At 28.4% G+C, this 26,796-nt stretch overlaps 3 protein-coding genes across 3 annotated transcripts; 2 read left to right on the top strand and 1 right to left on the bottom strand.

Annotated features, from left to right (window-relative positions):
• The first annotated feature begins 5,178 nt into the window (after nt 1–5,178).
• On the top strand, nt 5,179–6,170 carry LOC100782262 (uncharacterized). The gene has a single exon (NM_001254299.3). The coding sequence runs from the start codon at nt 5,347–5,349 to the stop codon at nt 6,043–6,045; it is 699 nt and encodes a 232-aa protein (NP_001241228.1). The 5' UTR covers nt 5,179–5,346; the 3' UTR covers nt 6,046–6,170.
• A 13,902-nt stretch (nt 6,171–20,072) lies between these two features.
• LOC100781727 (transcription factor MYB77) lies at nt 20,073–21,083 on the top strand. The gene has a single exon (XM_006577944.4). It carries the CDS (start codon nt 20,299–20,301, stop codon nt 20,929–20,931), a length of 633 nt encoding a protein of 210 aa, XP_006578007.1. The 5' UTR covers nt 20,073–20,298; the 3' UTR covers nt 20,932–21,083.
• Nucleotides 21,084–24,053: 2,970 nt separating this feature from the next.
• Nucleotides 24,054–25,287, bottom strand: LOC100781181 (uncharacterized). The gene is made up of 2 exons (XM_003523853.5): nt 25,068–25,287; nt 24,054–24,669 (listed from the first exon to the last, which is right to left on the bottom strand). The coding sequence occupies exons 1-2, from the start codon at nt 25,243–25,245 to the stop codon at nt 24,410–24,412; spliced, it is 438 nt and encodes a 145-aa protein (XP_003523901.1). The 5' UTR covers nt 25,246–25,287; the 3' UTR covers nt 24,054–24,409.
• Nucleotides 25,288–26,796: the final 1,509 nt, after the last annotated feature.

The following is a 26,796-nucleotide window of genomic DNA, read 5'->3' as shown; positions in this document are numbered from 1 at the left end:
TTTTTATGTGTTGTTGATCCTTTTGTACCTATCATTTAAGATAATGATATATATTTAATCTGTGTATAGATCAATTAGTACAGTATAGTCTCAATTTAATCAATGATTTTAAGTTTGAATTATGTGTGTATTGTTGTGTTAAATATTTAGAAATATAAATTTTAACACTAATAGTAATTTTACTCGTTCTAATAAGATTGTTTCCCTAAAAAAAATACATGTATTCTTATATAAAAAAGGCATATTATACATAGATTAACGAACATAATTAACCAATATTGTAGTCTGTGCATTGCATGAGTTGCTTATCAATGAAATATTATTTTGGTGTGTTACATATAATTTTGAATTGTTTAAAATTGAAAAGAGTTGCTAATAAATAATTATTTCTTATGTGTTGCTTAGTATTTATGTTAATAGGAGAAAATTTATGAAATCTTGAAAAGAGAGATAATATTTTTTAGTTAAGCAATTTATTAATAGAAATTTTTATTTTAAGAGAAATTAATTTAGTTGTTTAAAATTGAAGTAAGTTGGTTGCTTATTGAGGAACATCCAAGACATTGTAACAAGTTGCTAGGAATATAACATGGATTGAAAAAAAACACACTTTTGTAACGTGAATAAATATATAAATAAAAAAGTAAATGTATTCTTAATGGATGTTAATTTTAATTAAAGTGTATCATATTATTAATTAACTTTAAATTTGTAATATATATATATATATATATATATATATATATATATATGCACGCGTAAATTATTTTTTTTAAAAAAACTTTGTTTATTTAAGTTTCTTATATGAGAGAAGCATGAAAATAAAAACGTTGTCTCTCTGATTTTGCTAACTACCAAAAATAAAATAAAAAACTGCACAAATCTTTTATTGTTGATAATTAAAAAAAAGAAATACAATTCTTGGTCCTCAAGATGGAATATGCATGGAATCTCTATTGGTTTAGGAGCTAAATTTCTATGGTATACATATAAGGACTTTGATGTTTAAATTAGTGTTTGTTGACCAAGATGAAATGAGTAAAATTAGAGAATCCTTTATCTTAGACAGTTAGACGTGTTAGGCCTACTTATAGTTCCTCATTGAGTCAAGATAGTGTTAATTGCATGGCAATGCATGGAAAACACGAGAAAAAAATTCCTTGATTTGAAGTATTTTTTATTAGTACGTGAATTGTGTTCATGTTTATGTACTTCATGCCTGCATGGAGTTTGATACACAAAAGATTCTCAGTCATGAGAAGTTTTTGACCATGGCTATATAGTATATAATTGGATTTTTTAGTATTGGCTCAACATGTTTGTTTTATTGGTTTTATTTGCGCCTGTGTGACCATAGTGGCTCCAGTTAACTCCTATAAAATCAAATTATTGTATTTTCTATTTTATAACTAATCATTTGTGAGGCAATATCTTATTTATAAATTGGATCAATTTTAAAAATCTGTAGTTACAGATGTATTATCTACAAATATCAAAATCTATTCCATAAACGATTTCTTCTCGTGGTCTTGGCGCAGCATGGTTGCCTTAACGGGCCAGGAATTAATTCGGCTTGAAGTCTCCACACCCAGTGGTAATATTGTTGTAACAGGCGTTTCATTTGGATCAGTGAAGGCCCGAATTAATTAGCCCGACAACAATGTTGAAAAATAAATTACGTTTGCTAACTATCATTTTTACAGGGCAAGGGAGAGACACTGGAGGGGTATTTTAAGGAAAATTACATCCTTATCTTTTCAAAGATATTTAAATTGATTATTATTTTATTTTAAAATTCACGCTATATTTTCTTAAGAAATGAAAATATGTTACTCTTAATATTAATATATCTCTTAGAGGTGGCAAGCAATTATGAGAATAAGCTTCTACGATATAGTTTTACTTTCTATGCAACAATCGTTGTCATTCTCAGTGTTATTATTTTTTAATCTGACTATCTGTTTATTTTAAAACTTTAAAAGATATAATGAACTTGATCATTATAATTAATTTTGAGACTTTATTTTATCATTAAAAGTCAAAATAAATATTTAAAATTAATTGCCACCAACAGCAATAACTAATAATTAATCTTAAAAAGACAACAACCAGTTTTAAATAGATTATTTGTTTGAAAATAAATTAAAATGTAACACATCAATTTCTAAAGAAAAATAATTAGAAATTTCAAAATGAAAAAATATTATAATCTACTATGATATTATAAATTAAAACACATAATTTGAATAGTAAGACTTTCAGTCTCCCCGCTCTCAATTAGGTATTTTCAATTTTCCATCATTTCTTTTATATTTTAGATGTGCATTTCATGTACTATCCTGCAAATAGTCAAATAGACTTTTACTCTCCTCACTCTCAACTAGACTAACCATTCTAGGAGTGACTTTAAGACAGCTATGCATGATAAAAAAAAATCAACAAAATTATCATATGTAATCAATTCTAATTAATTGATAGTGTAAAATTCTTTACACTATCTTGTGTATTTTTTTTTCTTAAAAATATTTATTTTTTATAATTTTTTATTATATAAAAACTATTTTATATGTGCTATACTGCTATGTGTATATACCAAAATACTAATTTTAACATAAAGGGAAATGCAATTTTTTCTTATATCCTTAAAAAGTTTGAGCTTACTCCACATTACTTAATAGGTAAAAATGAGTACTCTATAAGTTTATTAATCATCCACTGAAACGGTAAAGTTTTACATTGTGAAATAATTAAAAATAATTGTTGATACAAATTTAAGATAATTAATAAATATATAATATATAATGATTTGTGATTAAATAATAATATAAAATTATTTTATATTACTGTCACTAAATAACTTATTTTATCTTGTTTATATATATATATATCGTAAAAGATATATACATTTGACGAAGATTTATATCCCAATACGGATTCTTATTCGATAAGTTATTCATGTCCGTATAGAAATGTATCTGAAAAAAATATAAAGGAGGTAGACATAATAAAAGTACCGAATATTCCATGTTTAATTATGTGAGATGAGAAACAGAAAAGAAAAAAAAAAATCATTTTTGTATGATTAACTCGTCATTAATTTGCTGTATTATTCTCAATGTTGTTGAAAGGGAAACTCTTTCACTTTATTTTTTTTTTTCCATTGAAATATTGAATGGTAAGTTTAATTTGGATATATGAGCAAATTGTATCGAATACGTGATTGTGACTGGTTTTTTGGCGAGCTGTTACAGTCAAATCTGAGATACAGCATTCATTGCCCACCAAAGCTTCTCAGCTATCTCCAGAAAGTGTATTTTATGGTAAAATGTTTCTGTTATATATGTCTATCGATCTTCCCCAATGAACAGCAGGCAATTCAATCTGTCACATAATACAAACCAAAAAAAAAAGTAGTGTACAATCATCAATCCCATCACTACCCCCAATAATTCCAAGGAAATGAAATGAAAATGCCACTTTGATTTGAGAATAATTTATTTTAGGCTAATCCATTGATTCGGAACTGCCGCTCCTCCGTTGATAACAATGTCAAAGTTTAGCCAAACTTGATGTTTCACTCTGTAAAGAAAATTCAGAACCAAAAACATTAGAGGGACGCAAGTGTAAGGCAGAGAATAAACATTGCATTGTTTGCTCCAAGTAAGGACATACTTAGAACATAGTGGCTGGCTGGTAATCAGTCACTGCTCTTTTAACAGTACACCAGAATTTGTAGGTCCATTCAACCAATTAGATTATCAAATCCATGGCATAGCTGTCTTCAATTCTTTCTTGGCCACACTTTAAATCCATATATATCCACTCAACACATGAAACCATAAACCACAATTTTCTACAGTATCTCCCCCACCCCCACTTGATACACCCTCCTTAATCCTGATTATGATATGTGAACTTAATTAATTAAGCTGCAATTTATTTTTGGCCCTTGCATTTATTATTATATTTATTAATTAGAGTACCTAGCTAGCTTGCTCGTGAATGATGCAATCAAACATAAGCACATGAGCGGCAGAAAAATTAGGAATAACCAAATCATATTGCAATGCGCCATACGTAAAAGGAACTTTTATTTCCAATGCATACTTGTCAACCTCTCATATATGGTACCAGGCTGATACCGACGTTGCTTCTTCCTTTTTCATTAGTCGCGTGAAAGGTCCCCACCTTGGACGCTAACCCAATTTGTTAATTTTGAACATTATTGTTTTTTATGCGCCTGTTAATTTGATCCATTTCCCTTCTTGCTGTTTACCCATAATTAATAGTCTTTCATCCTTCTGTTTCGTAGGAAAACATATATATGATAACAAGCTATTTCTGTCCCTTAATCAAATAATTTAATATTCGAATTAAGTTTGAAGCTATAATAGGTGTAGAAAAATTAGTATTATTAGATATTCGTAATTAATTACGAGAGAGAAACATGTAATTGAATCTTATTAACTCTTTTTTATAAATAAAAAGATTAATTACATATCACGTAAAATTTGATGGAAACATCAAATACAGTGATCCCGGACCATGCGTACAAGTTGCGGGGGTGAAGAAATGGGGAATGTGCAAAAAGCAAGAGCGTGGAATTGAAATAATACGAAACAAAGGCATGAAGGGAAAGAAAGAAAGAAAGAGTCGGGTTCGCCTCTTGATAATTTCTAATGCCTAACACGCCTTTGTTGAATATGACCTATGGTCTGACACATTAAAAAAAAAAAAAGAAGAAGAAGAGCAACTAAATAAAGAGAAGAAGGAAAGAGAGAGTCACTAAGAAGCAAAAGCATTTTTTCATGTACACACAGCAGAAATGTTAGGGGAAGGACGGGTTTCATCTCAATAATTATTAGTGAAGGTTTGAGAAAGCAAAAAAGCAATTGACGTTGATACTCTAAGTAATGATCAGAGAGGCACATGCCAGTCCAACATTACCACAACCCTTTTCTCTATTCTCTTCGCCTTTCTTTGTTTATAAAATTAATTTCAGTTTTTTTCTTCCTCATTAACCCCACACCCCGTGGTCCAGCCTGCCCTTATCTTATCACATTCACAAACTTGGTCACATCAACCTTTAATCTCGGTTTTTTTTTCCCTCACTGAAGCAAATTGAAAGTAACCCCCTCACTTGCCACTATAAAGATTCCCATGACAACCAAATTTAGTGACCAACTAACTTCCTAAGTCCTAACCCTATTTAACACCTTATTAGCTTTGGTAGACCCAATAGTTAGTCATCAGAATCCCTTCTTCTCTATAATATCTATGATCCATTCACTCTGAGCCGTAACAGTTCTAAACTCCACCATTTAGTGACACCCTTAACATGATATAATGCCATCGGTGCATTCAAGCCCGGGTTACTCGATGGAAAACCCGGCTTTGGCGTCGCTACTCCGTCACACGACAGGGGAAAACAAGCGTAGCAATAAATTGTCGAGCGGAGGAGGGCTTTTGAAAATGTTGAAGCTGTTTCCTATGTTGAGTTCGGGATGCAAAATGGTGGCACTGCTGGGAAGACCACGAAAGATGCTGAAGGACAGTGCGACGACCGGGACAATCTTCGGTTACCGGAAGGGGAGGGTGAGTTTGGCGATACAGGAGGACACTCGTCAAATGCCGGTATTTCTGATAGAGTTGCCGATGCTGGCGAGCGCCTTGAACAAGGAGATGGCGTCGGACATAGTGAGGATTGCGCTGGAGAGCGAGACCAAGAGCAACAAGAAGAAGCTTCTGGAGGAGTACGTGTGGGCTGTGTATTGCAATGGGAGGAAAGTTGGCTACTCCATAAGGAGGAAGCAAATGAGCGACGATGAGCTTCACGTCATGCAGCATTTGAGAGGGGTTTCCATGGGAGCGGGGGTGCTCCCCACCTCATCGGATCATAAGGATTGCGATGGGGAAATGACCTACATGAGGGCCAGGTTTGAGAGGGTCGTTGGCTCCAAGGATTCCGAAGCCTTTTATATGATTAATCCTGATTCTACTGCTCAAGGCCCTGAGTTGAGTATCTTCTTTGTTAGACCTCACTAGAATAATCATAATCATAATCATATCTTGTATCTACCTCTTCCTAGCTTACATTGTATCATTATTATTCTAACCATGCATGTAAGCTCAAAACTGCCATTCAATGAATAGTCCATCTCATATGTTAATTGTTTCTTCTGTTGTGTGTTTAATTTCACTGTTTTCTAATCTCTTTTCAATTGTTCTTGTTGGTTGCTGTTTAATTTGTAAGATCCATCAGTTCTTCTATTCTTTGTTTATACTTTATATTTTCTTCTCTCTCTTTTTTTCATGATTGTCCACTGATCCTGAAGCCGCCTAGTTTTTTTGGGTTCCCTCCCCAGAAATCATAGAAACTTTTTCCTTGGGTCAATTCTTTTGAAAAGGAATTATCCAACTTAAGCTACGGGCTAAAACTATAAACGATAAACTGTACCACTTAATCACTTGTTTGAGATAAGTTATTTTATTTGTTTCTTGTCTAATTGTCTTTCTACTCTCTCTCTCTCTCTCGCTGTTTGTCCATTAGTATAGTTTAGTCAAAGCTTGAAAGGATTTCGGTGGCGAAAAGAATTTGTACCGGAAACAATAATATATTTAGCTGGGCCGGGACTGAAGACTAATGTAAATGAGTTAATATAACATTTAAAGGTCGCTTTTTACGTAACATCTTCGTAGAAAATCGATTCACGAATACCAAGCTACAAGATGTGCAATTTTTCTTTATCTTGGATCACGTAGAAATGTTCCTGCTTGTAGTGTCAAATTTCAATTATAGGTATACGTTAATACTCGTATCACTTGACCGTTTGGGTAGAAATATAGTGAAATAAAATACTAATTAACGAAAAAAATGTAATAGAAATATTAATTTCTCCCATTTCTTTAAGAGAAAAAACAGAAAAGAGAGAAGTTATTTTCGTAGGATCAAACAGGAAACATTTTTTTGTGTTTATTTTTTTATGGTTTTCATAATATAATTTTTTAAAATAATAATAATTTTTTAAATAAATATTATATTAAAAAAATACATTTTTTACAGAATAATAAATTACATTTCTACTTTATTTCTATCATTTTTATTTATTTTCTCTGTATTTCATTCTTAATCGACACAAAACAGTAAGCAAAACTTTGTCAGCTATAATGTTTCTTAATTTCATATCGAGTAGTATCACTAGCTACTAGTAGAAGATATTGTGATTGCTTTGGCATTTCTGATGCCTTGTTAATGAATACATCGTTTTCATTGCTGATAAAAACAACCTGTGGTATAATAGTTAAAAAAAAAAAAAAAAGACGTGCAATTATGTTTGAACACTTTTAAGACAATTTTTGAACATATTTCCTTCTTGAGAATTTGATTTCCTTGTTGTTGTTTTATCTTTCCTCTGAAGAAAAAATATAAGTGAATGCATTTTACTTTTTAATTATAATTAAATTTTTGCAATTTGTCTCGTAATAAATAGAAGTGCTCTAATAAATAAGGAATTCTTGCAGTAGTTTAATTAAGTAGTTTCAAAGAATCTAAGAGGAGCTGCACCAATTTTTTTATTCAATTAATAAAAATTAAATCACTTTAGTGTGTGTGTGTGTGTATATATATATTATAATATTTATTAATTTATTTTTTTTACAAATTATCACTGATATCTATTTGTTTATTTCTGTGGTTGTAAATTTTCTTCTGTTTTCAATATTGCGACGGTTTCTTCTAAGGTTTTTACGCTTTGATTGTTAATAATACATTACATTTCTCAAATAACTACTATTACATTTCAAAATTAAATAATAATTTTTTATCTTAAATTTGAGTTAAAAAATATTTTTCTTTGCTAAATATAGATTTTATAAGATTTGTAGGTCATGACTGATCATCGCTAACTTAAATATTTGTCAGCAGCGTCCTGTCTTTTTCCCCCGCTTACTTAGAGGACAAAAAAATATATAAATAAAGACCTCTAACCTTACTTGAAAGAGTATTATCAAATTTTAAATAAAAATGCTTTCGATTTATTTATTACATTAATCTGAACTTTAGAATGTTAAAAACAAAGTGAAACTTGTTTTTCTAAGATAAAGTCGTCCTTTATTCTTTTAACTTTATCTTCTTTTTTTTTTTATATATTTTGTTTTAGTTTGATGTTTTTGTTAATTGTAACTATTTCTATCATAAAAATGTGACATTTTCTGTCAATTGTGATGTTCACCTGCTATTCTGCCACCATTAAATTTAATAACTTAACAAAAATATTAAATTGAAATAAAAAAGGATGATAAAGAATCAAGAAAAAACAAAAAATTAAAGCTAAACCAAAGTTTTTTTTCTCTCTTTTATAATCAGCAAAAACTTAAGTGGAATCTTATATTTTTCTTGCATTCATATTTTTTAATTAGTTCAACAAATTGTACCCTGGGATTATTAGTAAGAGACTTGGAGTGCTTTACATGAAAATATAGGTTCACATTTAAAGTCACTATCTCATGTGTTTTTTAATTGATTACATCAAGTTTGAATATAAAAATTCGTATAAATTATTTAAATCTTCTATGATTAGGCTGATTTTAGTGATTTAAACATAACATTTGGTACAAATTATCGAAATTTTCTATTATTAAGCCGATCTTAGTGACGTGTTTTTCAAAGTTGTTCGGAAATATCAAAAAGAATTTTGTGTGAGAATTAATTATGTATATAACATGATGTCATTATCTTACAACTCAACAATAGTCATTATTCATGGGGACAAAGGTAGGTATGAGGTATTTGATGTGTACTCTCAATCCAGCAAGCACGCGGTGTAGAGTGTAGACAAAAGAGACCCAGAGTTTGTTTCGATGAGGAGTAATAGGGATTAAGGCTGATATAGAGGGGAAAATCATACCAAGTGGATAATTATTATTATTTGGAAATTTTAAAATTTATGAAAGCTTACCCAAATTGTTTACTTCCAACACTTTCGTACTCTTAATTTTAATTTGTTTTTATTTTCTAAAAAATGGGACAATAATGATGGAATTATTTTTAGGGATTTGAAGTATATTTCTGTTTTGTTTTAAGTTTCATATAAATGTCCTTTATTTATTCTTTGAATTTATCTACATTTAAATAATTTTTTGAAGAAAAAAAAGAGAGACTTTATATAATGTGAATAATTAACGTTTCCATGCGTAGCACCAGTCCTAATACAAGTTATTGTTATCTGGAGATTTAAAAATTTATGAAAGCCACGGAAATGTGAGGGAAATATTTTCCTTCCATCAATCTCACATTCTTATATATTCTTTTCCTCGAAAAATGGGAGGATGACGATGAAATAATGACTCTTTTTATGAAAAATATTCTCTATTTCATATTATTTATCTTTTAAGGTATTACATACATTTAAAAAATATTCATTATATAAGCTTTTGCTGCATTAATGGTTTATTTTACAAAAATATATTTACTAAAAGAGTTGGAATATAGATGTAAAATAATCAAATATTTAATTTAGATGTCAATAAACAAGAATATTATTGTATCGGATATTACTTATATTAGATTTGATTTTCTTAAATAAAGTTTTAAATTTGAGTATTGTGGATAAAAAAATATAATTCAAATGAGAGATCTCATTAAAGATAATGACTCAAATACTTCAACAAAAATTAATCATAGATAAAACTTATTAGTACTTCACACCAATGTTTAATGTTTTGGTGATAAAAAAAATAAAATACTATTGAAAAAAAAGGAATTAGTCTTTCTATTTAATAGATTTTATATGATTATATCCAATAATAAAGAATATATTTTTTCACATAATAGTAATAAAGAATATATTGAAAAGAAATAATAATGTCAAATAATTTATTGATAGCACTTTTTATTGATTTCATTTTCATTTAAAGAAATGAACATTTTATTTTATGTTTTATAATTTTGAAGAAAAATCTCTCAATTTATTCCTCCACCAATACATGAGATTCACTAGTTACTACATTAGTCTACTAAATATTTTTTATTATCAAATTAGTCACCTATATGAGACCTAAAACATTATCATGTTAGTGTTTAAAATATTTTCCACAAATTAATCCAACAAAGATTTAAATATCCAATTTCATACTTATGTAGAACTAAAGTTGGTTTTTTTTTCCAAACTACATTTTGTCTCTCCTATCTTTTCTCAAACTAAACATATTTTAGAAATTTTTTCAATATACATCATTTTCATGCTGCATTGGAAAGTCGGATTTGGTCGCCCCGACTTTTTTTAAAAATTAATTTGTATGTTTAAATTTTTATTTTTATTTAAATTATTAAAATAATACAATTATTATATTATATAAATATATTTTTAATTAATTTTAAAAATATTTTTCATTAAAATAATTGTTTTAATAAGAAAATAATATTATTAAATATAATTACTTATCTTGTATTATTTAATTTATATAAAACATTTTGTAGGTGAACATTTTATTAAATCTAAATTTTGTCTAATAATATATTTGCTTTAGTAAAAAAATTAAAACTTTTAATATTATTATGTTACTAAATATAATTTGTTTTTTTATGTCATTATATTTTTTTAAAAATGATAATACTTTTTGTTTAACAATTTATTTATAGAAGAAACATTATATTATATTATAAATAAAATATTTAAACAATTACATCTAAATAAGGAAAAATTTAAAATGAGGACATGTTGGGATAATTGTTTCTATTAAGGTCATGTTGCTAGTAAATTTCATATTTTTTTTCTATTTTTCCGTTAATTTTTAATAACAAAATATTATTTTAATAATATTAAAAAAATTAATTTTTTTAATAAAAAATATTATTTTAATAATATTGAAAATTTTAATCTTTTTACTAAAGCAAATATATTATTAGACAAAAATCAAATTAAAAAATGTTCACCTACAAAATGTCTTATATAAGTTAAATAATATAAGATAAGTAATTATATTAGATAATATTATTTTCTTATTAAAAAATTATTTTAATAAAAAAGTATTTTTTAAATCAATTAGAAATATATTTATATAATATAATATTTGTATTATTTTAATAATTTAATTTAAAATAAAAATTTAAACATACAAATTAATTTTTAAAAAAAACGTGGTTGAGATTTCCAATGTAACATGGAAATGATGTATATTGAGAAATTTTCTAAAAATATGTGTAATTTGAAAAAGGATAAGAGAAAGAAGGTGTAGTTTGAAAAAAAAAAACCACTAAAGTCCATCATAACAAGAAAAATCAAAATCAATATATATATATATATATAAAGAAAATTTTCATTAAAATAGAGAATAAAGGATATAAGGGGATATGTGGTACTCCAACAAAAATATTAAAAATAATGGCAATTATTTAAACATCAGACCGATAACATTTCGTTTATTTTTCTTTTCATTCCCTCGATGTCCTATTTCATAAACAGGAATAAGATTATGTTGCATTTAAATTTCAACTGAGATAAAAACGAGGAAAAGAAGTTTGAGAGGAAAAATAATCAAAATCTTCTACCATAATGCTGGAGATAAGATGGAGCAGAAACAATTTCTATTTCGCCAAACGAACAGTGAACCTATGTTCAGAATTTGCAGGAATCGGAGGAAAAGGAAATAGGCTTTATTTTTATTCGCCTGGTTATAGAATGGGCTAGAAGGATAAATCCCCGTTTACATTACGGAACATACTATTTACATCTAAAAATTTTGTTAAGTACACCCAAATCTCCCTTTTTACATCTATCCATTATATCCTTTTTACTTAAAGGAGAACACCCCTCAAAACCCATTTTCCTTTCTTAGAAGTATCTTTTGGAAATATCATGTATATATTCTAGAAACATATTTTCATAACTATATATCATAGTTTTGAAAATATATTTTCAAAATAGATATATGTTATTCTGAAAAGACATTTTTGGTATTAATAAATTTAAAATAGTTGAAGTTGTAAATACTTATCTTACGTCATATTTTTTAGTCTTATTTGCATGCTATCATTAGAGTTTTTTAAACTCTATATAAAATCTTATTCTATTCTATTTTTATTGGTCTCTAAATTCTAATTTTGAACCACATCTTCACCTCATGGTATAGAAATAAATATGATTTGCCAATATGCCAAAAACTATACCAAACTTTGTCAAAAGTGTTAAAATCTTTAAAGATGAAATGTCGAGATTCATTAAGAAGCTTGTTCTTTCTGATGGTAAATTAAGTTTAACTTTAAAATTTAATTTATAATATGTTTCTTATGTTTTTTTCAACATCCTTTTAAATTAAATAAGATTTTAATGAGAATACATATTGACAATATGTATACTTTTTATACTGCCCCCAATAGTAAATTGCTATATACCTAAAAGTGATTAACTTTGATAATAATTATTTTAAGAATTACATTTAAATGATTTCTAATATATATATATATATATATGATTCATGGTGTAAATTTTTTTCTAATAACTAATATATTAAAATTAAATTTTATGAAGCATTTTTTTAAAAAATATGATTTTTTCTTGGTATCTTTTTTATAATTCATTTTGTATATCTAACATTTATGAAACATTGAATTGAAATAGGATATGTGAATGATCAGTCAAAAGGTAGATGTGGTGATGAAGAAAACAACGTTACAAATATACAGTAGACGAAGGTAATGTATTGTTGACACATTGGAGAAAGTGTCATAAGTTTGAATTGGTGGAAAGCATTGATGCAGGATGCATAATTAAGTCCACATTCAAGTACTATACCAAAGATGATGCACAACTCATAGAAGAGTTTCTAAAGGATAATTAAAATTTATATAATAAAAATGGGTTCAAAATTAGGGTTTAAAAAATAATATAAGTAGAATAAAAATAAAATTTTAGATATGATTTAAAAAATATTAATAGGACTAACAAACATGAGAGTGCAAGATAAGAATTTATAACATCAACGATCTTAATTTATTATTACTATAAATGTCTTTTCAAAATAAGATATATTTTCAGAATATATTTATATTGTATTCTAAAAAGACATTTCTTGAAAGGAAAACGGGTACCCAGGGATTTACTCTTAGGAAAAAGGGTATAGTGGAGGATTGAGGTGTACTTAGGAAAAATGGAGGCTGTAAATAGTAACTTCCTGCAGTGAAACTTTAAGCAATAAAATAGCCCATAGTTAATGTTTCCGAATTCCGATATTTTGGGCCTGCACTTGTTCCGATTATCTTGGTCCATATTAGTTTAAATTACTAAGGTCTGTTTGATAGTACCATTATATCCGTGACAGCATGTGTAGATATTGACAAAAGAAGGTAAAAAAATGTCTTTAACCTTATTATTCTTCTCTTTTTTTATCTTTAAACTATGTCTTAGAACCAAAGGGAATATAAAAATTATCTTTCCACTTTAATTATATATATATATATATTACGTAACTTAACTTAGGAGTAACAACCCACAATGCACGCTTGGAAATCTGAAGACAGACGTTACATCAGTTACGAAAAATCGTTCCTAGAATATCGCTACCCCATCAATGCCGTTAGAAGTACATAAACCTAACACTGAACCCTAAGACGATAAGTAGTTAAATCATGTATAGAAAAAACAAGAGATGTAGTTCAAAGGGTCTTTTTATTTTCCACTATTGAGCACTTTGGTTGATCCACAAATCCATCTTTTTTTTTTTAATTTTAATGTTATTTTATACATAATCGTCTAATGTTCCCAATACCTCACAACAACTCTACAAAAAGAAAACAAATCATATTAATAAAAAGAATAGGGAAAGAAGTATTAAGTCTCCTTAAACTTTATTTTTTGTTTAAATAGACACCTTTAATTTTAACTTTGTCTTAATTAATCCTTAATTTATATTTTTTTTCTTCAAATAGACACCTTAAGCTTTAATTGCATTTCAATTAATCTTTAAAATTTATCTTTTTACTAATATTTTTTTTTCAATTTTTTTATCTTAAATGTTAATCATTCATTGTTTTTGTTACAACTAATTTTTTCATATTTAAAATATAATAAAAGTGATTTATAAAAAACAGTTGAGATTAAATAAATAAACAATTGAGATTCTTTTGTTAGTAATTTAACACCAATTTAATATAAGATTTTGTTTATAAAAGGGGTCATTTTTAAGAATTAATTGGGATGAAATTGAAATAAGGTGTCTAAATGTAATAGGTAAAGTTTAATGATCGATTGAAACAAAATTAAAGTTCATGATATCTATTTACAAAAGAGATAGAGTTTAGGGATCAATTGGGATTAAACTAAAGCTTAAAATGTCAATTTGAAAAAAAAATAAAGTTTAAGATGCCTAAATACTCTTTTCCAACAAAATAATACAAAGAAACACAATTTTTTAATATGTACTTACATATAAAGTGTTTATAAACAAATTAATTATAAAGAATAAATAAATAGATTCTTTCAAAAGTCTTCTGAAAACTGACAAAATTAGCTCACCATTTCTGTAAAAGATGTTGAGTCAATTAATTTTACCATAAATTATCCAACCGCGAAATTGTTCCCGTTGGAGTTGTTGGGTAGGAAAAATCGATCCATGCATAAAATGAGTATATAGACAAATCCAATGTACTATTTTAAATACTAAATAATGATATTTTATTTTATTATCAGAAGTTTTATTATTTTTTAATTATCAATGGATTATATAAAACAATTATATATTTTTAAGATATCAAATGCTTTTGTTTTAAATTTAATACCAGTAATCATTAGGAAACCTATTATAACACAGCATAGCAAATTTATTGATTATAAAAGTCTAGATAAATCTTGCAATTTATATTAGTTATAATCTGATCTATGCTTTATGGTTGAAAAAATGAAAATAAGATTGAGAGAACTTATAATAATGAAATGTTACCAAACAATATAGGCAAGAATAAGACAAAGGAGCAGAAGCAGTTAGCACACGCGTAAGGGAGTGGGGTCCAATTTTAGCGGCAAACAAACAAATGAATTTAAATCATGCTCTAATTTCAGGCCCCACTTTGCAACCGTCTCTCAACGTTTTTGTTTACTGACAAATCAAGTTGAAATTTTGATAAAAGAGATTCGAATGTCTAACGTTTCTCTCCTTTGTTTTTCTCTCTCTCTAATCATCAATAATTTAATTTTATATCTAATTCTACTTTTGTTTCGTATTTGTACAACACCTTAATTATCATGCTACAATCCCATCCGTTTTTGTTATTATAATCTAACAAACGCCTCCTACATTTCAATTTGATGGATAAAATGTAGTATTGTATTTCATTTTTTTTTACTTTGTATTTCCTAAATAGATTGATACCGTCCAATATTTGAATGATTTATTAACGTATACTTATTTATTTATCTTCAAGAAATACTATATTTTAAGATAATTACAATTTATTATAATTCCATCACTCACTTTTAAGAGACTTAGCATGGTTAACTTGATAGTATATGGGAAACAGAAATAGAGCAGTGAATAATTTGGGGAGTGGTTGAATAAAAAATACTCCCAAATATTGTTTTCCTTGCTATTTTAGTTTAACTAACAGCATGAGGAAAGAAAATTTTATGGATGCTATCATAATTTTGGTTCCCTTATATTTGAGCAAAAAGTATGAAAAGAAGACTTTTTACTGCATAAAAATCAAATTGATGTTATTTTTAATATTATTAACTAGTATCCTTAGACGATTTGTTAAAGAACCAAAGAAAAAAATATTTTTGTGAAAATCATACGATAATATAATAAAATTATGAATAGAATAATTTTACATATTTTAATAAAAATATTTTTTTTAATTTTTTAACTAAAGACAATTATTTACATTATTTTATTTTTTCTCATGCTTTTCTTCTTCTTTATAAATAATTATGTACCGATAAATATACTTGTATTTCAAAAGAATATGAATTTGATTTATGAAAATTTTATTATTGGTGGATAATTTATAAATACTTTTGTAACTACTTTTTAAGTCTTGAGTTTGTTGTGATCATGATGAATTCTCTAAATCTAACTTGCCTAAATTTGTTACATAAAAAAATATTTGTTATGTAGATTTTTGTTATAGATAAAAAGTTTCCTTTTCTTTATTTTCTCTTCCACAAGATAACATAAAAATCTTGCTTTTTTTTTTTTGGCTTTTCTTCTTAAATCAAACAAAACCTTTTTTATTATCGCAATAGATTATTGTTATTGTGCAGTGCGGTGCTCCATTTGGTTTGGTTCTAATGGCAATGTAACTGAGGTGGAAATAAGAATGAGAGGAAACAGAAGAGTGCTTCCCTTCTTTAGGATACTCCACTCTAAAACCCATTTATTATTATTTATTTATACTGCGTGGGTGGCTACTATTTCGTCATTCCTTCCTCCAACACCAACTTTATTGGCTTTCCTAACTAGACCATCTACACTAGAATATTAGTTAAAAAATTAAAATATAAAATATTTATTATAAAAAAAGTTATGAATAATAAAATTTTGTATATCTCAATATTTTTTTTGTAATTTTTTAGTTTCTTAATAATAAAATAATAATAATAGTTAACATTTATCAACTCTATTTTAAGCTCGTGCGTTTTTTACTCAAATTTCTTCCATTTTTTTATTCATCCAAATAAGTTAGTACTCTCGCAACATTTATTAACAAAACTCATTCATTCCTTAGAGCACTTAAGGTTGATAAATTAAATAAGTTATTAAAAGTCATATGATAATACATTTAAAAACCATAGGGTATAGTTACTGAATTTGATATAAATTTTTCCAATAATAAAAAAAATGTAAAAAGCCTATCATTTTCTCTTTAAATTTTGAAAACAATTGGCCATGAAACTGTATATTCTTAATACTTCATTACTTAAACAAATAATCTAATTTGACAAAAATTATTAATTAGTGGCAAGGGATTGTGTTAGATGCATAAGATATCATTATTGGATATAATAATTATGAAATGACACATTATTGAAATTATAATATATTTTAAAGTTAAAAATTAAAAAGAATCTAATGACTGTGAAACATCGAAAGGTAACAGTTTTGAAAGAATTCTTTGTTTTTTTAAAGAGATGAACGTTAAACACACTTCACAACTTTTTGTAATACAAAATTATTATTAGATAAATTTTTGTATTGATCATGTTAAGGTAGTGTACTTAAGTAATTGAGCATAAATAATTGATGTTTTAAAGTTAAAGTTGAATAATTTTAAATATTATATGAGTTTGATTTATTACAAAAATAAATTTTTGTTAGATTTTATTCACCTCTCCATCGAACTTTAAATTGAAGAGTTAAAACAAAAATAAATTAATGTATTGTTTAATTTGTTTTATGTCCAGCTTCTTTCTTTTAATAAAAGCTGAGCTAAAAAAAATTTAAATCATTTTTAAAAATAACTTTTTTAATAAAGAAAATTTTAAAAAATTCAAACACTATTTAAAATTTAAATATATTGATTTTCCGTTTTATTGGTAAGATAAGAATGAATAAAAATATTTAAAATTTAGCATTGTTTTAAATAAATAAAATTTTAAAATACCTTCATGGGTACATGTTTTTTTAATATAAACTTTGTAGCTAACTGTGGTTAGTAATTACATAATCATTATAAAATATATTTATTTTTTTAATTTAACTTATTAGCATACATTTAAAGAACATTAGTTAAATTTGCTTAATTATTATATGTTTTTCTTCCAACGAATACATACTATGTTGTTAAAAAAATCCTAATAACATTATATGCATTTATAAATATATTTTATAATATTAAACAATTTATTAAATCATCTGAGTTCAATAAAATTATCTATAATCCAATAAGTACCAAAAGTATTAAAAGTAAGATTTAATTGTATATCTCATATCTTTATTATGATTGAAATTTGATTTTAGTTCTATTTTTTTTTTTTGCACGATTTTGATCTCTTTATTATTTATTTCTTTCAGAGATAACATGTTTAAAAAATATGAACATAATAGTATGATATTATTTTGATTGAGTAATAGATTAACATTACATTTAATATTTAAGAAAGAATCTTATGTAACAATGCAAGAGAGTATCACATGTTTTTTTTTTATCATTACGCAAGAGAGTATCACATCAGTGTCAATATAGTGACATATGCTTACATATATTAAACTGTCATATTTACAATTTCGTTAATTATTAAATATCAAATTAACAATTCATAAAGTTTTATAATTTTTTTATTTGAATAGAAAGTTTTATACTTAAAATAGTAGAGAATCACTTTTACACAAAACGAAACAAAACAAAATCAAATTTCAATACTAGTAATAAAAGGACTTGAATTTCGATTAAAACTAAAACTAAAGGTATCTAAGAAAAATGTTACTACTATCTAGAAATATGAATAGGTGCTTAACGAAACATGTACGTGGGAATTGGTTACGGGTAGATTCATTGAAGTTGGTGTGTAAAGTCACGCTCTAGGAGAAAATGTGGGGCCTTTGGAGAAAAAAGTCAAAGGGATTCAATTTGATTCACGTGAGATTCTAACAGGCTGGAGTGGGGCCTTCCTACGTGGAGGACGTTGAAGTCACCTCTGAAGCTGTTTATTTTATTATATGGTTTTGGTTCAAATATCATAAGGAAGATTTTGCTTTTATATATGGGGTCTCATAACTATAACTGATTGCTTCACAGCACTTACTTGAGCTCTTTTTCTTTGGCTCTGATAATTGATTGCTTATGGATATAATTGAGTTGAGAGAGGAGAGAAGAATGAGTTTTACTTTTACATTACAGCTGTATCTTTATGTCCGGCAAAGAAAAGTAGTCAAAAAGGCTTTCGACCCCAATTGCTCTCTTTTTAGTAATCTTTGTATTCTACTATATATTAACATTTTTTAAAAAACGTTTATTGTGTGTTAAACACCTCGACTTTTCTTGTCATGTCATGTTTTAAACGCACCCAACAAAAGACCAATTAAATTAACCACTTGCGCCCCTAATAACAATATTATTATTATATCCAGCTACATATTCAGTACGAGAATAATTCTATAATTCAATTCATACCCACTTTTATTTCTAGCTTAATGTGCCTACCCTCTTCTCTATACAAACCCACCATATATTATAATGGGGAAATGACGAATATGTATATCCTATTTTTAGGGTGTATAAGCAAAAGGAAGAAGGAAAAAAATACTGTAATGAAAAAATAATGACATGTTTGATTTAAAGAAAAAAATGAAAAGAAAGAAAAGAATAAGAGCATTTACTCATTTAAACAAATAAGACATTTCTCTCTCATTTTATAAAGAAAGCTAAACATGTGAATTTTCATTTTCTTTTTTTATCATGTTCCTCTCCTCATATTAATTATTAAGTAATTAACCAAACTAAGGAGAGATGATTTTGCTATTTTTCCTTTCTTTTCCATTCTTTCCTCTCGTTTTTTACTGTAATAACAACAATAACCATATATAGTTCTTTAGAAAAAAAACTGTATAGTGGGAAACAAATGTACATACTATTTTTTTGTGTATGTACGGAAATGGTAGAAGGAAAAAAGAAAAGAAAACTAAAGTGTATAAGTTTAGTTAGGAATGATAATAATAACTCTATTATTACTGTCTCCTCTATACAGCTGTTGATTAGGATGGTAGGGAGGGAGCTAGGTGTCTGTTCCAATCGTATAGTCACTCTAAATTTGGATTGTTTATTTGTACTACATACGTGTGAAGCGAATAATATGTTTCTTATTCCAACATGAGGAAACCTAAATACAGGCTAACTGTTATGAATTACAAGGTGCCAAATTAGTAAGGAGAAGATGTCAGAATAATTAATAACTAGAATAATATTACACAAGAATAGCAAAGCTTGGAGCCATACTATTATACTATTGATTATAGGTGATGTCTGGAAGCAAAAGCAATAGGTGAAAGTAATAAAGTAATGTAAAATGGAGGTGGAGAGGAAATTTCAAAGAGGACAAAATGGTCAAAGAAAGGAAGGAAGACAAAGGAGGATGAGAGTGTGCCAGCCAGAAGATAATAGACATCAAATTCAAAACAAAAACAAATAGCATCTTAAGAGTCATAGTAGTTAGACCTCCCACACCCACCAACTATACATAAACCCAGTTTCCTGGAAGTACCCCCTGTCTCTAATCTCATTCATGCCATTAATTATAATTATAAACCCAAACAAGTGAACAACCCTCTCTCCTTTGTCCCATTCCCCCTAACCAAGTTTAAGTTTCTAGAATGGAAGAAATGAACAGAAGCTCCTCCTCCACTTCCTCTTCCTCTCACTGTTGCTCTTTAGAGTCCAACCATAGGAGCCCCAACAAGCCAGACAGAATCAAAGGCCCATGGAGCGCCCAAGAGGATCGGATCCTGACACGACTAGTCGAACAATACGGCCCTCGAAACTGGTCCCTCATCAGCCGCTACATTAAGGGCAGGTCCGGCAAATCGTGCCGGCTGCGGTGGTGCAATCAGCTGAGCCCCACCGTGGAGCACCGCCCCTTCTCGACCCAAGAGGACGAGACCATCATCGCTGCCCATGCCCGGTACGGTAACAGGTGGGCCACCATAGCCCGATTATTACCGGGCCGAACCGATAACGCCGTTAAGAACCACTGGAACTCCACGCTCAAGCGCAGAGCCAAGGGTATTAACGTTAATGTTAATGATGCCGACAACGAGGATGACCCGTTGACCGCATTGACTCTTGCTCCTCCCGGTATTGCTAATGCCACTTTGACCGAAGACGCCGTACCGGACCACCGGGCCTCGCCGGAGAGTGCGGCGGAGGGGTTTTGGGATATGATGAGGGATGTGATCGCGAGGGAAGTGAGGGAATATGTGTCTTCTAATTTTTCTGATAATAACTAGGGTTTTCATTAAATCAATCATCATAAGCATAATTTGTTATTATGTCTTCCTTTTTTTTTTAGGCAAATTATTCTGCAATTTGATTTTGCCTTACTGGACTTTGGAATCGGATCAGGGAAATAAATTAAAACCCTTCTGGCTTCTGCTGTTAATAACAACTTTCTCTTGTTGTGAATCATACTTGTTCGTTTTCTATTTTCTTTTTATTAGAAACTAGTATTTGTATTTTTATTATGGAGACTTTTGTTTATTATATTTGGGGCGAAATGAGTTGATGAAATTCGCTTGCCAACTCACTGAGTCGAATGTTCCTTGTAGAAGCTGGCTGGCAACTCATCAGCTACACAAGTGATAAAAGGCAGCCAAAGAGTACAAGAGTACATCGATCTTAAAGTGATTTTTCGCTTCAATATTGATATTTCATATTAGTACGTTGCATTTATTTTTGTTGCCCGAGAGAGACCTGGAAGAGGTTGGGGAATCATCCACAATAATAGAGAAGTTGAGTCTAATTAATTACTATTAACGTATTAACGACATACCTTTTATGTTTTGATAGTAATTGATGATCTGATATACATCTGGTCTAATTCACATTTTGCTCTTCTATCCACACTTCACATTTCAACAAATCTACTGGTACGTAAATTAATGTTTTGAGGAAACCCATTTCACTTGGGAGGAAGTAGAGAGCTGAGAAGTCAATTTCATTTTGTATTGTTATAAACTCTAATTCTCCTTATTCTGTTTAAATTAATGAAAAGACCTTCCTTGAATAACTATCTAAAGGCAAGCTCCTCAAGGCATTCTGCCGGTGACAATTACAAGTGAATAACTATAATTTATATTTTTTTTTTATCAGTAATGAATAACTCTAGCTTACTTTTTATTGCTGTGAATAATTTTTTTTATCAGTAGTGAATAACTATAGCTTAGAGGATATTCTTCAACCAATAGTCAATAATTAATTTATTAAGATATTGAGATTTATTTAAAAAATTAATATCTTTCAAAAAAAAATATTTTTTCAAACACACAAATCAAATTCATGATTATATACTTAAAAAATAAGATTAATTATCTACAAATCATGTCACACCATATTATTGAATAACTCTAACTTATAATGTCAATAAATGTTAGTAATTTATATTTTTTATAATTGACTAAAATTTATTTAAAATAATAAATTTGTGTGGATTTCTCTTCTTAATTAATAAGTCTCATTCGTTATTTTATAATTTTTAATAGATTTTGATCAATCATAAAAATAATAAAAAATGTACTAAAAAAATGTCACTAAATTTCCTAGGTATTTTTTACGTTATCTATTGAGTTTGTTTGTTTTTGTGCTATTCTATACCTATCCCGATTAGGATTTTAGTGCATAAGAGAGGCAATTGGATAAATCTTTATTTGGTACATGAAATAAATACTAAGTACGTTTTTGGTCTTTAAGCCAACCATGTTGAATGTAGCTATTTAGGGTTTTATAATAACTAAATTTCATTGGCACGAAATAGCAAGAGCATTTGATCATAGAGGGTCTTTTTTTTATGTATATACAAGAATTAGAAGAGTAAATCTTAATTATATACTTAATTTAATTACAAATAGTGAATTTTAAAATATAAAGTTGTGTGATTCTTTCAAATACTGATGTGATTTTTTTAATTAATTACACAATCATTAGATGACTTTCTATATTTAACCAAAACTAATTAATTATGGTTATATAGTTAAATAGTTCTCAAAGATGGTGAGGACTGAGGAGTGAGGTTATAGGTGTCGTTGGTTTATCTTGCACCAGAAGACTGGGTCACATGGATTACAATTCAAATAGACAAAGTTTAGTTGAGCTTCCTTGTGATTGGCAGGGTCAACATATGGATTACAATCCATATAGTTTACTCATATTTAATTTGTTCATAAGTTGCATTATCATTGATAAAACGTTAATGTACAATATGATTATGTTACACTTCATATCACTATTAGGTAGAAAACTTTTGGTCTTTCATTTTGATTCCTTTTTTGGGACATTGATTAATTCAGATATTACAAACTTGCCTCAGTTATCCAATATAATATTCCCAACTAGCTAATATATATATGAACATAATTTATTTATGACTTTGTTTAATTAGTGACCACTGGCCAATATCATATACTATCAGGAACTGAGCACCAAATAAATAGAGATCTCTAATCTTCATTACGCGGCAATAACGACACGACAGTGACGCGGCAATAACGACACGACAGTAACGCGGCAATATCATATATGAACATCATTTATTTATGACTTTGTTTACGGAATAACGACACGACAGTGATTAAAATTTAAAACTGTAAAAATAAGTAGAAAAACGGGCAACCTACCCAGAGAGGAATTTTTTGGGTTACGCAATCAAATCCAAGGTTGACTTAGCGCGTCAGTAGGCGATTATAATTATAACCTTTTTTTTTTATAACCACAGTTTGAATAATCTTAATCTCACAAATTAGTTTCAGTTAAAATAATTTTGAAATAAGATAATCTACGTCCAAAAATGTTTACTTAAAGGTAATAAATTTCGGAATATAAAATGTGTGAAAAATAAAATTTACTCACTTATAAAATTTTCGATAAACGATTATTATCATAATTTTAATCAATCATAATTTTAATGTTTTTACATTTAAATTTTGACATACTATATTAATAACAGTATTATGTCTTGATTTTAATAATTGATTTTTTTTTATAAAAATCTCCATTTTAAAATTTTTATCTCTTTAATTTATTTCAATTTAATATAATATAAATTCATTAGAGATAGTAAAATAATCAATGGTTCTTTTTAAATGTATATTTATAAATTTATTTAATTATAAAAATAGCTGTATAGTGCAGGAAAAATGTACTGATTATTAACATGTTAAGAACAAGTCTTCAAAGGACAGGAGTATAAGTCATTATGTAATTATCAAAAGATTTTTTTTTTTTTTTGATAGAATGTAACTATCAAGAGACGAACTACCAAATTATAAAAACAGACAAAATTAAAGATTTTAATGTGACAGTGTCATATGGTAAAAGGATGGCCCATTGTTGGTCAGACCAAACAAATAAACAAACATTGGGCCTTAAATATGCCGCAAAGTATGACTTCTCAAAATTTCAAAGTGAATCCCTGAACACAATTGACTAATTGAGCTTAAACCCAAAAACTATGCATACCAAAACCGAATGCAGTTTTTTTTTTTTTTTTTCTTTTTCGATACAACAAATGCAGTTTTATAGAACACGAGACAAAAATAATAATAGAACATCATACATGGAAGAAAAACATACTAGGAGCAAGGGTGCATTAACATAACATAACACCCGTACAATGTTCGGCTGATGAGGATCCATTTATTTAATCTTGGAATTCAATAGTGTCAGATGCAAATTACTTAATTTGTTGGTTCAAAGGGTGAGAAAGGATTTGTGCTAAGAGGAGCCAGAGCTTGTTGATGGCACGGCAATGAACTTGGAGAGACCAGCAATGCAATCATAAAAGTTGCCTTCTGCAGAGGCAAAGTAATAAGGTGTCAACTGATTCAGTTCAACCTTAAAGCCCTCACCATCACCCTCAGTTGCGTTCCCCAACAGCTTTGCCCCTCTGAATTCGCACGTTATGTAGCTCCACTGGTTTGGTAGTAAGTACACACTCTGAGCCAGCGTCGTGGAGTTCCCTGGATACTTGAACACTGCACCTCCCAATATCAACCCATCAGTCACAACAAAACTATATATTATATTATACAGTTACCTAGTGTATGTTTGATTTACAGTTAAAAATGTTGTGGTGCGTGTTTCAATATAAGTCCAACAGGACAAAAACAAAATAAACATAAAAACAAGAGTCCTGTTGACAAAATTACTTTTATATCAAACGTGATTTTGTAACGGTAAATCAAACATGCTCATACACTACAAAGAATGTTAATTAGTGTCTCAAGAAAATTCATCACTGATTAAGAAATTAAAATAAGGAAAAATTTAGGAATATCTTGTGACCATAATGATCAATCACACAGGATATAGCATATTTGCAAAATTGCTAGTAACTAGTAAATTGATATTGATGGTGGTACTTAGTACTTACCAAGTGTGTCATTTATGTGGAAGGGGCTATTTTGGATGGCCCATTGGGTGTAGTTAGTGCCGGCTTGCCAGCCTTGAGAGTCTCCAACCAAAATGGTTCTGGGCTCTCTCTCCGCGCCCACATACGTTATCACAAGGAACACAAACACTCCTTGTGCCAAAATTCTAGTGGCATCCATCTGCTTCTTCTTCTATTAATTGATTATTATCATGCTGGTTGCAGGTGTTTATATAACATTAATCAACCAATATACTGGCTTCGAATTTCAACTCATTTCTGTTATTTTCGCACACGGGTCGGTATGTGTGACTTGGTTGAAGAGGAGTGGTGGATACGCGGAACAGAAAATAAGAACCTAGTACATTTTCGTATTTAGAAGTCCACATGCTCTTATTGACTCTGTTCGTTTATTTATTTATTTATTTTTAATTATTATTATTGATTGTTAAATTTTAAAACATCTCAATTTATCGAGAGAGATAAACAAAAAACTTTTATAACTCTCTAATTATTAGGTAAAAAATTCGCATAAAAAAACAGTGACGAGAAGAAACCAATATACAAATGGATTTTGCTGGCTTAGATCATTCTGAGGTGAGACGTATCTAGAAGAGTGTGTTGATGAGTGGTTTGGCAAAAGTGCACCAAATTGGGTAATAAGGTCGCCATACGACAACTACAGTCCTTTCACACCTCTGTCTTAGACTTTTTTTTTTCTTCTTGACACCGTCTAAGACTAGTAATATGTTTTTTTTCCTGAAGCCAACTAGTAACCGTTGATCACTTGCAAACTCAACAGTCAAGACAGTCAACACTATGTTTGGTTACAAGAAAAGAAAGTGAAAACAGAGATAATTTTTCAGTTGCATGGTAGAAGAAAATAAAAATAAAGATATTTTTTTTCCTTTGTTTGATTGAAAAGAAAATGTAAGGAAAGAAAAATGTATGTTCATTAAATGACAAAAATACTCTTAAATCAAAATAAGTTTTATTTTGCACGACCATAGTAGGACATCTACTAAGGATATTTGCACTCCATTTTATAACTTCTGCCTAAAATATTTTAGGAACTTGTTTCTCAATCAACATATAGCGCAACATGTTCATTATCATTCTATTTTTATTTTTGCTTCTCATTAACTCCGTTTTGCTAAGGAGTATAAATTGTGTGTTTGGATTGGTGATGAGTTGAACTTAATGATTTTTTAAAGCAACAAATAGTTGCTTTTGCGATAAACTCATCATGATTTTGCATTCATCATAGTTTTCTAGCACCAAACCATACACACTTTAAGTTGCAGTCAGTAGACTACTTATGCCTTGATCTTTGCAAAATTCTTCAATCTCGTTTGAGTTGAATTCACCACCTTGGTCTGTCCTAAAAGAAGCAATTAATATATGCACTAGTCTCATTTTCAACACAAGCTTTAAAATTTCTATACATTGCAAAATCCTCATATTTTTCATGTAAGAAGAAAATCTACGTTTTACAGGTGAAATCATCAATAAAACATAGGATGTACCTCTGGTTGCTATTTGATTCTGGTTTAATATACTTGCATATATTTGCTTGCACAAGTTGTATCTTGTTTGATGCTTTCCATAAACCCTTCTTAGGATAGAATCTTTGTGTTGCTTGTCGGTTAAACACTCAATGCATAGCTTCATTGGATCCTTGAGTGAAGGCAGCCCGTTTACCATTATAAAATAGTGTTCTCAATCCCTTACA

Source organism: Glycine max, chromosome 4 (genome assembly GCF_000004515.6).
Source record: "Glycine max cultivar Williams 82 chromosome 4, Glycine_max_v4.0, whole genome shotgun sequence".
NCBI lineage: Eukaryota > Viridiplantae > Streptophyta > Magnoliopsida > Fabales > Fabaceae > Glycine > Glycine max.
Note: the sequence above shows the minus strand (reverse complement) of the source record. Positions and strands in the feature narration are given on the sequence as shown.